Source organism: Coregonus clupeaformis, chromosome 24, assembly GCF_020615455.1.
Source record: "Coregonus clupeaformis isolate EN_2021a chromosome 24, ASM2061545v1, whole genome shotgun sequence".
Classification (NCBI taxonomy): Eukaryota; Metazoa; Chordata; class Actinopteri; order Salmoniformes; family Salmonidae; genus Coregonus; species Coregonus clupeaformis.
Window position 1 is genome coordinate 13,304,394 of NC_059215.1, and position 14,453 is coordinate 13,318,846.

General features: G+C 45.4%; 1 protein-coding gene across 1 annotated transcript in view; it reads right to left on the reverse strand.

The window, feature by feature from the left end:
• Positions 1-2,901: 2,901 nt before the first annotated feature.
• LOC121538003 (membrane-associated guanylate kinase, WW and PDZ domain-containing protein 3-like) overlaps positions 2,902-14,453 on the reverse strand; it is a 254,542-nt gene continuing 242,990 nt past the window's right edge. Inside the window, exons 14-23 of the mRNA XM_041845725.2 lie at positions 13,771-13,969; positions 13,409-13,503; positions 12,961-13,153; positions 11,915-12,121; positions 11,078-11,263; positions 10,723-10,819; positions 10,189-10,264; positions 9,865-10,002; positions 9,466-9,604; positions 2,902-4,929 (exon numbers count right to left, since the gene is read on the reverse strand). Coding sequence (XP_041701659.1) covers positions 3,884-4,929; positions 9,466-9,604; positions 9,865-10,002; positions 10,189-10,264; positions 10,723-10,819; positions 11,078-11,263; positions 11,915-12,121; positions 12,961-13,153; positions 13,409-13,503; positions 13,771-13,969 — 2,376 coding nt within the window. The 3' untranslated portion in view covers positions 2,902-3,883. The remainder of the gene's footprint in view (positions 4,930-9,465; positions 9,605-9,864; positions 10,003-10,188; positions 10,265-10,722; positions 10,820-11,077; positions 11,264-11,914; positions 12,122-12,960; positions 13,154-13,408; positions 13,504-13,770; positions 13,970-14,453) is intronic.

Below are 14,453 nucleotides of genomic sequence, written 5' to 3' on the forward strand. Positions count from 1 at the left end.
CGATCAGATTTTGGGCGGAGGAAACCCTCTTGCACCAATGACTGTAGGCTTCACACAAAGGAATACGTTTATTCAGTAAAACTTTATTTATCAGGACATGAACAGAATTACCTGATTCTTTTCTCTCACCCCTTTTATATAATTTTCTTCTCAATTACTTAAAAAAATAATGGAGTGATTTACAGTTTTTTTTTTTTCTGAATGAAGGCAAGTATTTATACAGGTGCTGTACAATTTATAAACATTTACAACTACCACATAATGTAAAGACCAAAAGGCTGTTTTCTGTTGAAGCAATGCAAGGCCACATTATTATATACAGACACGTGACATGAATGCTGGGAGATAAAAGGGAAACTATATATAACGGTGAAGAGTAAATCAAAATCAGTATACTTGTCTAAGATTTTATCACGAGACAATTTAATTAAAATGTTGCTACACAACAGGACAAGCAAGTTTACAAATCTGGTGATGTTTCTAATTTAATTCCCATGTATTGTTAGTGCATATCAAATTTTCAATGCAGTTTATGGAGTTTACTTGATTTACAGGGTTGATTGGAAGAGAAGACTTGAAGTTGTGGTCCTCTGTAGCTCAGCTGGTAGAGCACGGCGCTTGTAACGCCAAGGTAGTGTGTTCGATCCCCGGGACCACCCATACACAAAAATGTATGCACGCACGACTGTAAGTCGCTTTGGATAAAAGCGTCTGCTAAATGGCATATTATTTATTAAGTTGGACACACCCAAATGTAAGGTTTTAGCTGATCATTTTCAAAGCTGCCACATAACCGATGCCCTCAAACAGACTAGGCTATCATTGTGTAAACTAATGTAATTTTGTAAAATCGTGACACAGATAAGGGGCGCCACATAGCCTAGCAGTTAGGAGTGTTGGGCCAGTAATTGCTGGTTCGAATCCCGAGCCGACTAGGCCAAAAATTGGCCGATGTGCCCTTGAGCAAGGCACATAACCCTAATTGCTCCTGTAAGTTGCTCTGAATAAGAACGTCTGCTAAAATGTAAAACATTTAAATGTAGATTTCAGGGATTCTCGCATGGAGTTCCTTTATTTCCGTTCCTCCAGAAGAGGGCACTAAAGCAGGGGTTCACAAACATTTTCACTCTGGGCCCTCCTTCCAGCATTGGGGAACATCCCGCGCCCCCCTTGCGCGTTCACGCGCCACGTATATTTCTATGGGCACAAGCACTGTTCATGACACAAACTGTTCACACCCCTCTTGTTGGTGGAGAGAATTTTGCAGGTTTAAGCTTATTTCCTGCAATTCTACTCCTTTTGTTATGGGGTGCAAAGAACATTTTGCAGTTTTAAAGCTAATTTTCTTGCAATTCTATCCATTTTGCCATGTTTAATGTGTATTCTAGTGATATTTGAGTGACAAAAAAATTACAACTATCTATGGGCAAAAAAAAACAACAACAACAAAAAAAGGTTGACATGGGCTAGTTGATCTGGACATTTCTGACAAGTTATAAATAGCTCTCTAAGGTATGCAATGACTAACATGACAAGAGGATCTGATGATGCACTACCCAATTTCAAAATTGCACCTCGTGCATTCTACTATTACAACTTTCAAGAGTAAGTTTAAAGCCGGACTGAGTTCCGTTATCCCCCTAGGGGACCCCTCAGAGGGCGCACCGCACAGTTTGGGAACCACTGGTCTAAAACATGGTTTCCCAAAGTCTGTCCTGGGGCCCCCCCTGGGTGCACGTTTTGGTTTTTGCCCTAGCACTACACAGCTGATTAAAAAAAATCAAAGCTTGATGATGAGTTGGCTATTTGAATCAGCTGTGTAGTGCTAGGGCAAAAACCAAAACGTGCACCCAGGGCCGAGTTTGGGAAACCTTGGTCTGAAGTGTGCCAGAATATATCAGGATATGTTTGGCATTACTGTAGTTTTTAGATGTATTTAATATTAACATCTTGGACTGGTGTACAATTAAAAGCAAATTTTGATGTGCACATTGGAAGAACAATTGTGGTGTCACAAAAATGCAAAGGTCTCACTTTTTAACTTCAATCTGCCAATACAGCTAATTTACCCCCACATTTGGATTAGCAAACACCTTGCTAAATAATACACATATTAGATAACGTACAGTCAAAGCTACAGCACTGTCTAAAATACATACCCGTCAGCTTGTAGTATACACATTTTGCCAGAGGATCTAAAATGGCTGCTTACAATAAATAACATGATGGATGAAGGCTGTGAATGGATAGAAATACAGTGTATACGGATCATAGACTGATATGGGATAGAATGATCTAGTACTCCATATGTGATTGACATGGCTCATCCAATATGGGGGCACAGTTATTGATACGGTGACGTGAATGTAATGTGATGTACACTGTAGTCCCGTGTAGCTCAGTTGGTAGAGCATGGCGTTTGCAACGCCAGGGTTGTGGGTTCGTTTCCCACCGGGGACCAGTATGAAAAAAAATGTATGCACTCACTAACTAAGTTGCTCTGGATAAGAGCGTCTGCTAAATGACTAAAATGTAAATACACTAAAACACAGTAGTGATGAGCAATAATTGAAGTACAGATGTTGGATCTTAATTTGAGCCAGTTTGCTACAGCAGGAAAATAATCCTGCAGCAACAGGAAATGTGGATTATAATTAATGGTCATTTTTGTAGGGTGAAATTTGAAAGTGTCAGAAGTCTTTTTAAACCTCAAATACACTACAAGTTTGAGGAAAGGACATTTATCCTGCAATAGGGTGGCTATGCGGCTAAAAGCAAATGAACATTTTCAGTGGTGATGTCTCCAGACACTATTTCTAGAATGGCTCATAATAATGTCCGGAACGGAGTAAATGGAATGGTATCAAACACCTGGAAACCATGGAAACCATGTGTTTGATACCATTCCACTGATTCCGCTCCAGTCATTACCACGAGCCCATTCTCCCCAGTTAAGGTGCCACCAACCTCCTGTGGTCAATACATCAAAATATGGAATGGCTCAGTATGGATACATTAATACTTATTCTTTGTCATTTAATCTCAATAAATTACAATATGCTTCATAATAAACACACGTGTAGTAGTAAACAATATACCTAACCACAAGTGTCTGGTCTTCAGATAGATATGCATATAAAGCTTTTCCGTAATGATCTAAAATCCACTGCAAAGCTGATGACAACAGTGATTCAGAGTCTACACAGAGCGTGTAGCCTACACACCCAGTTAACATGTCTGGACTGGATTTCTAGATATGGACAGAAAATGATTGAAAACCCAAACCCCCTCATCTCCCAGTGACTTGAGGAGAAATCACCATCACCTCTTTATACATCCATCTGGTACATAGCAGTGGATCAATCCCACCAGCCACAAGGAACACAAAACGCTGAGTGATTGCCTGGATAAGAGTCTGTCTTTTAAACCTTCATAGTGATAAACAACAACATCCTTCATCAAAGCCAGCATCAGAGAAGAGGAAGCATCTCCTTTCATTCAACTACAAAAGAGTTTCACATCACAGAAAGGACGATACATCACATGACATGGACCAACTTCCTCCCAGCATGTCGGAGTCTCTGATTGGCACAAAACAGATTTGGACTTCACATCCTCCAGATCATCAGACAGGCACCGACTCTGCAGAGCCACAAACTGACTGAACTCTGGACATAAAAACAGCCTGTAGCAAACTGTGAAAAGAAGCACTGATATGCAATAGGAGGCAATGTGATGATAAGGAGTAACACAGTGATGCAAAATAGCCTAAATCCTCTCAATCCTCATTGGTCCATTCTAAATGTCATCATGCTGCAGATAAGCAGAACTGTAGAAGCCGTGTATGTATCTGTTATGGACAGGTTAGTCTGTCTACGATGCATCAGTTTCCCTCCACATGAGAGTGGATCTTGGCTGAGCTAGGGACCTTCCAAGGCCCTGGGGTGATGGTGGCCTGCTTCTTGCTGCTGGGGTTCCTGTTGCATGTAGGGTCCTGGCTAGCAGCACTACTGGTGCTATCCCTGGTGTCCCTCTGATTCTCTTCCTCCGCTGCCTCTCTGTGTTTGCCCTCTCTCTGACTCCTCTCTCTCCGATTCAGGGTTCCGCCCTCTGAGACTGGCCCTGCCTTCTCCTTCTGTGTCTGGGAGTGGGATCTATGAGGCTCCGCCTCTCGCCCCACCCCCATGTCCTTCCTGCGGCGCTCGCTGGTTCCCGTCTCTCTCTCCTGTCTGTGAGAGGGGTCCTCTTCCTTACGTCTTCTTTCTCTCCCCTGAGTGCCCTCACCAGAGGCAGGGTTGGAGCTGGGATGCTGCCCCCTAGAGCGCCTCTGACCCTCCTGGCCCTTCGAGGGCTGCCTGGAGACTGCTGCCTCCGGATCCCTCTTTGATGTTGTGTTCCTGGGGCTGGAAGAGCGGCCCTCTCGATCCTTCCGGCCCTCGCTCTGGCCATGGGCCTTCCTCTCCCTGCTCAGGTCTCCCTCCACTGAGCCGTTCTTGTGTTCAGCACTCCCTGCCTTGTCTCGGTCTACTCTGTCGGTCTTCCTGGGGCTCTGGGAGCGCTCCTTGGTTTCAGCCCGGCCTTCGGTGGATCTCTTGGGGTTAGCATGCTTGTTGCTGTGGGAGGTGATGGAATCACTTTTCTTGGGGAGGGTGTTGTTGTTGGGGCTGTTGGCTCTCCTCTGGCTATGGTGGTGAGGCTGCTGCCCTCTGGCCTTGTTGGGCTCCAGCAGCCTAGAGGGGGAGGGTGCAGCGGCAGCAGACGTTTCCCAGTCAGAGGGCTCCTCGGGGGCAGAGTTGTTGGTGGAGGAGGGGCAGGGCAGCTCGGAGGTGGACAGGGAGATGGAGAATGGAGAAGCGGGGGATGACTGCTCGTCAGATGCAGAGAGTCTAGGAAAGCTTGAGGGTGAAATGTTCACTTTCTCCTTCATACCTGGAATAAAGGCATTGAGAGTCATAGTGAGTGAGAAAATGGTTCCACCTCCAGCTAGCTGAGAAATAAATAATAATACAGATTGTGATACTGAAGCAGATTGGAGAGACTGTAGTTATACAGTGGGGAGAACAAGTATTTGATACACTGCCGATTTTGCAGGTTTTCCTACTTACAAAGCATGTAGAGGTCTGTAATTTTTATCATAGGTACACTTCAACTGTATGATTTTTAAGTAATTAATTTGCATTTTATTGCATGACATAAGTACACTGCAAAAAAAAATAAAGGGAACACTAAAATAAAACATCCTAGATCTGAATGAATGAAATAATCTTATTAAATACTTTTTTCTTTACATAGTTGAATGTGCTGACAACAAAATCATATAAAAATTATCAATGGAAATCAAATGTATCAACCCATGGAGGTCTGGATTTGGAGTCACCCTCAAAATTAAAGTGGAAAACCACACTACAGGCTGATCCAACTTTGATGTAATGTCCTTAAAACAAGTCAAAATGAGGCTCAGTAGTGTGTGTGGCCTCCACGTGCCTGTATGACCTCCCTACAACGCCTGGGCATGCTCCTGATGAGGTGGCGGATGGTCTCCTGAGGATCTCCTCCCAGACCTGAACTAAAGCATCCGCCAACTCCTGGACAGTCTGTGGTGCAACGTGGCGTTGGTGGATGGAGCGAGACATGATGTCCCAGATGTGCTCAATTGGATTCAGGTCTGGGGAACGGGCGGGGCCAGTCCATAGCATCAATGCCTTCCTCTTGCAGGAACTGCTGACACACTCCAGCCACATGAGGTCTAGCATTGTCTTGCATTAGGAGGAACCCAGGGCCAACCGCACCAGCATATGGTGTCACAAGGGGGTCTGAGGATCTCATCTCGGTACCTAATGGCAGTCAGGCTACCTCTGGCGAGCACATGGAGGGCTGTGCGGCCCCCAAAGAAATGCCACCCCACACCATGACTGACCCACCGCCAAACCGGTCATGCTGGAGGATGTTGCAGCCAGCAGAACGTTCTCCACGGCGTCTCCAGACTCTGTCACGTCTGTCACATGTGCTCAGTGTGAACCTGCTTTCATCTGTGAAGAGCACAGGGCGCCAGTGGCGAATTTGCCAATCTTGGTGTTCTCTGGCAAATGCCAAACGTCCTGCACGGTGTTGGGCTGTAAGCACAACCCCCACCTGTGGACGTCGGGCCCTCATACCACCCTCATGACCGTTTGAGCAGATACATGCACATTTGTGGCCTGCTGGAGGTCATTTTGCAGGACTCTGGCAGTGCTCCTCCTGCTCCTCCTTGCACAAAGGCGGAGGTAGCAGTCCTGCTGCTGGGTTGTTGCCCTCCTACGGCCTCCTCCACGTCTCCTGATGTACTGGCCTGTCTCCTGGTAGCGCCTCCATGCTCTGGACACTACGCTGGCAGACACAGCAAACCTTCTTGCCACTGCTCGCATTGATGTGCCATCCTGGATGAGCTGCACTACCTGAGCCACTTGTGTGGGTTGTAGACTCCGTCTCATGCTACCACTAGAGTGAAAGCACCGCCAGCATTCAAAAGTGACCAAAACATCAGCCAGGAAGCATAGGAGCTGAGAAGTGGTCTGTGGTCACCACCTGCAAAACCAGTCCTTTATTGGGGGGTGTCTTGCTAATTGCCTATAATTTCCACGTGTTGTCTATTCCATTTGCACAACAGCATGTGACATTTATTGTCAATCAGTGTTGCTTCCTAAGTGGACAGTTTGATTTCACAGAAGTGTGATTGACTTGGAGTTACATTGTGTTGTTTAAGTGTTCCCTTTATTTTTTTGAGCAGTGTATTTGATCACCTACCAACCAGTAAGAATTCCGGCTCTCACAGACCTGTTAGTTTTTATTTAAGAAGCCCTCCTGTTCTCCACTCATTACCTGTATTAACTGCACCGGTTTGAACTCGTTACCTGTATAAAAGACACCTGTCCACACACTCAATCAAACAGACTCCAACCTCTCCACAATGGCCAAGACCAGAGAGCTGTGTAAGGACATCAGGGATAAAATTGTAGACCTGCACAAGGCTGGGATGGGCTACAGGACAATAGGCAAGCAGCTTGGTGAGAAGGCAACAACTGTTGGCGCAATTATTAGAAAATGGAAGAAGTTCAAGATGACGGTCATTCACCCTCGGTCTGGGGCTCCATGCAAGATCTCACCTCGTGGGGCATCAATGATCATGAGGAAGGTGAGGGATCAGCCCAGAACTACATGGCAGGACCTGGTCAATGACCTGAAGAGAGCTGGGACCACAGTCTCAAAGAAAACCATTAGTAACACACTACGCCGTCATGGATTAAAATCCTGCAGCGCACGCAAGGTTCCACTGCTCAAGCCAGCGCATGTCCAGGCCCATCTGAAGTTTGCCAATGACCATCTGGATGATCCAAAGGAGGAATGGGAGAAGGTCATGTGGTCTGATGAGACAAAAATTGAGCTTTTTGGTCTAAACTCCTCTCGCCGTGTTTGGAGGAAGAAGAAGGATGAGTACAACCCCAAGAACACCATCCCAACCGTGAAGCATGGAGGTGGAAACATCATTCTTTGGGGATGCTTTTCTGCAAAGGGGACAGGACAACTGCACCGTATTGAGGGGAGGATGGATGGGGCCATGTATCGCGAGATCTTGGCCAACAACCTCCTTCCTTCAGTAAGAGCATTGAAGATGGGTCGTGGCTGGGTCTTCCAGCATGACAACGACCCGAAACACACAGCCAGGGCAACTAAGAAGTGGCTCCGTAAGAAGCATCTCAAGGTCCTGATTACTTAAAAATCATACAATGTGATTTTCTGGATTTTTGTTTTAGATTCAGTCTCTCACAGTTGAAGTGTACCTATGATAAAAATTACAGACCTTTACATGCTTTGTAAGTAGGAAAACCTGCAAAATCGGCAGTGTATCAAATACTTGTTCTCCCCACTGTATTAAAGTCTGGGATATATTGTACATTCAATATGTGAAGGTGGTGAAGCATCTTGAAATCTTCTAAAATAAGTGCACATTCAATAATCCACTAACAAAATGTATTTCTTACTCCATCTTTCCATTATAACCTTTCAAATATGAGCTTTTAAGTCACATCAGACAATATGAATCTGAGATATGTTTCAGTGCCATCAAAGGGAGGTAGGCGTAAGCTTTTCTACACCACCGCACGGCTGTCGTTTGAATTTCCCTCAAGAGCTGATAAGAGTAGCGCTGGCGTGATTGAAAGAGCAAAGATGTGTAGCGGAGAACCAGAAAGTGAGATGGACTTAGTGGAGCTGAAATGGGGTTTCGATTTCTACGAGAAACAACCCATAGAAATCCATTCTTCTTAAAATCAGGACAGGAGAGAGATGATGACGGTGAACGCACATACATCATTTTCCTCTATCTCACTGATCAATATCTAGGTAACGACTTTCTCCTGGTCTCGATCATTGTGATGTTGCGTGCGTTCCGCGGCAACGGCATGTTTGTGTTCTGTAATAACAACACATCATGCTCCAGTGTGGGTCTCAGGCCCCAATTCAATCAATTGCAGATAAAGGAAAACTGCAGTTTCACTCAGAATGTTAACGCTGTATTTCAAAGACAGGTTTGGTCCTTGAGAATAACTGTCTTTTCGTGGTTAACACCTCAGAGTGAACCTGTAGTGCAATTTCCTTATCTGTGATTTATTGAATTGAGGCCTTCGTTAGTAAACATGTTCGACTGGAGTCACTGCCTCCGTTCAGACCGCCTACAGGTTACAGTCAGAGTAGCTCTAATTGGACGAGGCCTTGTCTGAACATGGGACTGTTATGGGAGGAGATGTCCAGTTCTGATTAAGGGGGGCAAGGAGGAGATATAAACAGAAGCTGATTTTAAAAGGAGGTGTAGCACTTTGAAAAGGAGAGAACAGAGGCAAAGAGGAGGAGAGAGGAGTACGAGGTGGTTTACCAAGGCTATTAGGGACAGACCAAGAAAAGCAGTGAGGCTGCTAGTGACGCTCTGGTTTCATGTAGAAGCACAGGGTGGAGGAAGAAGCTTTCACACCTATAGGGAGGAAGGAGAGAGAGAACAGTGCCAGGACAGCCAGACAGAGAGCGGAAGAGCCAGATAGATAGAGAGGTATAAAGCTAGAGAGAGAAACTGAGGTAAAGCGAGACGCCTGCAAAAGCTTTCACATGCACAAAAGGGAGGTATGGTCATTTATACGTACTGTATAGACTGGGTTATATTCTATGTGTGTGTGTGTGTATTGAAAGTTTAATAACAGTGTTTGAGTAGAATATGTGTTGAGTCCATAGAAGTAGAACAACTAGAATGGACACATTCTAATTCTATGGTTTAGTCCATGGTCAGTCTTCTATGCGTATGTGTATTGCAAGCAATAGTAACAGTGTCTGAGTAGGTTACATGTTGATGAGTCCACATTCTAATTCTGTGGTTGAGAACAAGGTCCCTCTTTTATGTGTGTTTGAGTAAAGTATGTGGTTGAGTCCGTGGTCTCTCACTGGGGTCGGGCACCCGGCCCAGGCCAGGTCTGAGGAGCAGCAGGACCTTGGTGCCCCCAGCCTGGATCAGCTCGATGGCCCGGGTGTGTGTGATGCCCTGGGTGGGCTCACCGTTGATCTCCACAATCTGATCTCCTACCTGTGGTAACAACGCACATGACGTTTCAGTACAACTAGCCACAGTATTTACTCAGTATGAAGCTAATGTTAATGCTACAATCACTTGAATCCTTCCAATGTCATTAAACGCAGCAAAATTGTCTTTCTCCCCTCGACACCATTGAACAGACATGTACTGTATGTGTGCCCATTCTCATAGAGAGAACCCAAGTAGCTACCATCTCTGAGAGCAGGTGTTAATGCCCTGGGTTGGTGACGGACTAGCCCAGTTAGACTCACGTGTATCCTGCCGTCCTTCAGTGCAGGGCCCTCCTCCGCCAGCCTCAGTATGAACAGGCCCATGTTGTACTCCTTCCCTCCCCGTAGACTGAAGCCAAACCCCCGCTGGCCTCGCTCCAGCTCCACGTGGAAACCGCCCTAATACAGAGAACATATACATCTCACAACTAAGTTATTCAGCTAACATATAGATATAATGTCATGTGGGAATAGATGTGTAATGCTTTATGATATTCAGTTACCCAATATTGATCCACATGGCTAGGAATACACAACAATAAACACACACACACAGTGTCTGACCTTTTCTCTCCACAGCCTCACCTGCTTGGTGTCTAAGGTGATGAGTTGTCCCATCTCACTGGGTGGAAGGGACTTATACTCCAGGGTGTCTCCATTCCTAAACAGTCACAGACAAAACATCACAGTGTCAGTGTACTCACCAACTCCAGTACCAGAAAGGTTTCCTCCTTCACAGGGTTTGTAGTGTTTAGTGTCCCTTTCCTTCAGTATGCTTATACAGTGTGGGGTAAATGGTACATGCTATAATTCTTCTGAAGAGACAAGCTGCTTGTAGCAGACTTCAATCTCATTACAATCTTTTGTCAGAGTTGAGCTGCAGTGATATAATAATAATATTATGCTACAGAGAACCTTTTTAGCAGTGTGCTTTCCCTGACTGGCTGGGTTAGGGGATGTGAGGGGAATTATAGTTGCTGTAGTAATGGATTAAAAGTCTGACACAGGTAATCTGGTTTAAACAGGAAGATCAAAAACTGAGTGCAGCCACACCACCCTCCATTAATCCTTCTCTTCAGGATGGGCCATGTAGCTCTGTGTGTGTGTCCACTCCTGTACCTGTCAGTGTGGCTGGCAGGCTGCTGGCCCATAGCTCTGTGCTGTGCTGCAGGGCTCTGCTTGGCTGAACTGGTTCCAGATGCAGGACCACTATTCTCTAAAAGAGCGCACACAGAAGACTTTCAGTATGGGATGTCATGCAAACCAACATTTCATCCTCTCCAGACAGTCATCTCAACTCCATCCCAACCTTTCCTCTTTCACTTTATCGAGCAATATCAAAAAACTGAAAATGCAAGACTAACAAATTTAGTAGTTCCACAATCCACAGTAAACATAAACAAAAATACTACTGAACCCCATATCAAGTAGGGCTCCATATCACAGAGTGCAGTGTGTCTATGGAAGGTCTAACCATCCTCCGGCACCACAGTGAGGGTGACAGTGTTGCCGGCCTCCTTGATGAGTTGGACGATGTCGTTGTGGGACAGTTCCATGATGGACTGGGAGTTGACCGCTGAGATACGGTCGCCCACCTTCAGTTGACCGCTACGGTCTGTGGGGCTGCCCTCGATGATGCGACCAATCTTGTGAGGGATAACTGAAGCATGAGAGAGTGAAAGAGATGACAGGACAATTTAGCTCCACTCTGTCAGGTATTAGTGCAGATGGTACTTGTGAAGCAGTTATGGTTTTTCATTGTACCAAACTGGTTATTCATTGTATCAAAGCAGTATTCAATAAGCTAAATAAAGCTATACTACTAATTTTTGACATTATCAACCAAACACAATTTGAAAGATCTTTGTATAGTCCTTTATCACCTCCCTCATAGGAAGTACTTCATGCTCTATATGTATAGTGAACCTCACTACTCCATGCCTCCTGTCTGTACCATTAGTTCAGTGTACAAACAAACTCAAGTACTAATAGACAGAAAGACAGGGAGAGACAAAAGGAGTGACAGAAAGGGAGAGAGATGGCATGCTGCGTGGGTCAATACCGTGCTCTGTGTGTTACCCAATCAGTAATAAGAAGAGATGAAACAGCTTGGAAACACCAATGGTGCAAAAACAAAGCTATTTTCTCTACTTGAATCTACTTGAAATACGAGGCATTGAAAATAGTCTACATTGTGATTCAGAGGAATACAAGCATGGAGGTTATGTTTTGTATTGGAGGGAACGGTCTCTAAATTGCCAAACAGCATCATCCATACAGAGTTGGAGTATAGAGTTGGAATATCTCTTACCTCCGGGAGGAGGCTTGTTCTTGGAGGTAAGGATGACGAAGCCGAAGCCTTCGTTGTCTTTGCGTTGCAGGGTGATGTCGTAGCATTCTGGGTGGTGGGGGGAGCTGGCTGTAGGAACCTGGATGCAGGGCAGCTTGGGGGAGCCATTGACCAGGGCTGGAGCCACCTGCTGCTGACCACTACCACCATCCTCCTCTCCACTGCCCTCTGATCACACACACACAGGGAGAAATAGTTTTATATGGTTTCAGTTGGGGTAACTTACTGTCTACATCTTATTCTCGTAATTTTCAAGTTGTTTATGGTCGCTCTCTCACAGCCATCCTTATGAAAGCTCAAAAGGTAGAAGTTAAGATTTAAGATCCCTTTATTTGTCAATTGCACACAATGTCCAACCTAAATTTGACTTCCGCTTTTAACCAAACCCCTCCGAAAGACACACATACATATAGAGGTTTTGGAGAGCTGCGGGGGGCTGCCACACTGGGCGCCCGGGGAGCTGTTGTTGTGGGGGTTAAGTGCCTCGCTCAAGGGCACAACGGCATGCAATGGCATCTAGGATTTGATATGAGCAACCCTCCAGTTGCCAGCTCACTTCCCACCAGATATTTCCCGTCGGATTGCTGACTCGCCTCTCTAACCGCTAGGCTTTCTGCCGCCCCTTAAAGTTGTTTATAATGCTCAGTTTATGCCACCACATTATTCCTTTTAGAATGTATCAATGTCATTCTAGTGTTCATTTTAAAATGAACCCCACAATTACTGTATAGAAAGACTCACTGATGTGTGTTTGGCATATCTGAATTGTGCACAGAATAGGAAATAAATATTTGGAATGGAAATGTTTGTAAAGTCATTATTTCTGGGTAAAGCAATTCTGCCTCAGTCAATCTTTCATGAATAGCTTGTTTTCTTGAATCTTTGTCTTGTCAACTTGCATCAAATAAATCTGTTTATATCTCATGCTTTGACTCCAACCACAAAGAGTCTATGATTGATACTTAATTTTCTCACCCACCCACCCACCCACCCACCCACCCACCCACCTGTGTGTGCCAGTTTCCTGCGGACTGTCAGCATGACCTGTCCATTGCGGGCAGCGTTGGTCATCAGATCCAGCACCTGCTTGTGAGACTTGCCCATGACTGGCACCCCGTCGATACACATGAGCTCATCACCTGCCCGAAGACGTCCGTCCTTCTCTGCTGCGCCCAGGGGCACGATGGCACCAATGTACACCTGGCGCAGGGAAGAGAGGCGGGTATGATGACATTTATTTAAGACACTCAAACACAGGGGGATAACTTTAACCAGATTTAGAACCAGTTTCCCAGACCCAGATTAAGCATTCTCAACGACAAAAAAAACATGGTCAATGGAGGTAACAACTTTAAAGCACTATTAATCTAGTTCCAGGAAAGCAGCCCACAGTGTGCCCAGAGACTTAATGCTGGCTGAACCAGGATAGAGCAGTCTCTCTGGGTGGGTACTTACGGGCTGGTCTGGCCCCTCTCCTCCTAAGACTCGGAAACCAAAGCCTGACTCCTGGTTCCTCTTGATGAACACATCTAGGTCCTTGGTGTTGGGGGCTGGATAAACAGGGAAAGACAGGGAGAAGGACACACTGGGTTAACTCACTATTGCTATGGAAGAATAGCCAGATATTGTGCAGTGGAATGATAAGACTTAGACAACCTGCTAAGTAATATCAGTCTGACAGGTGGAAAATGGGAACCACAGCATGGTGTGCAGTCTCTTGTGACAGACTGAACATTTAAAAGTACCAGCCAAGCAGAATGTTGTGTGAGACTGGATAGGGACTGTCCGTCAGGTTAGAGGGGTTTGTGTATACTCACGTTTGCTGTCCAGCAGGGCCTTGGACTTGAGGTAGAGTTCTGAGGGGTCAGGCTTGGCAGAGTGCATGGTGTTGAGGGGAAAGGGAAGGGGCTGTGGGGTGGGGGCCAGGGCTGGCTCTGGGGGGCTGAGGGTCTCTGTGCTGGTTGTCTTCTCCTTCTCCTTTCTCTCCTGCCTCTGCTGCGACATGGGAGCAGTGCACTGCAACACAACAAACAAAATGATTTAATTAAAACAATGTATTTTATTCATATCATGGTTTTAATATGGACAGTATACAATAATCTACAACTCAGACACGGAGAGGTAATAGTGTTGGATTTAGCAAGACAGTTTTTTTTCTTCTGTAGTCCCAAACTACACTTAGGAGTTTCCCCCCTAGTGTCTACAGTGCTTGCTTCAACTCTATTAACACAGTCCCTCATAAATTAACACAGTCCCTCATTAGCTGAATGATAATACTTCCACTGAACCGGAGCCTTAAATCTAGATTCAGTTATATATCTCAATATAAGGCTCTGTCTGCACTGATTCTGAGCCGTGTACAAAGGCTTGTTGCTGACCCAGCAGCCTCCTCTAGTCTGTTGTTCAGAGAAGGAACCCCTCTAAGAATGTATCTGCTGGGCTCTAGGAACAGCACTGTTGAACATGGCTTAACAGCTTACACCACTGCTACATACTACAG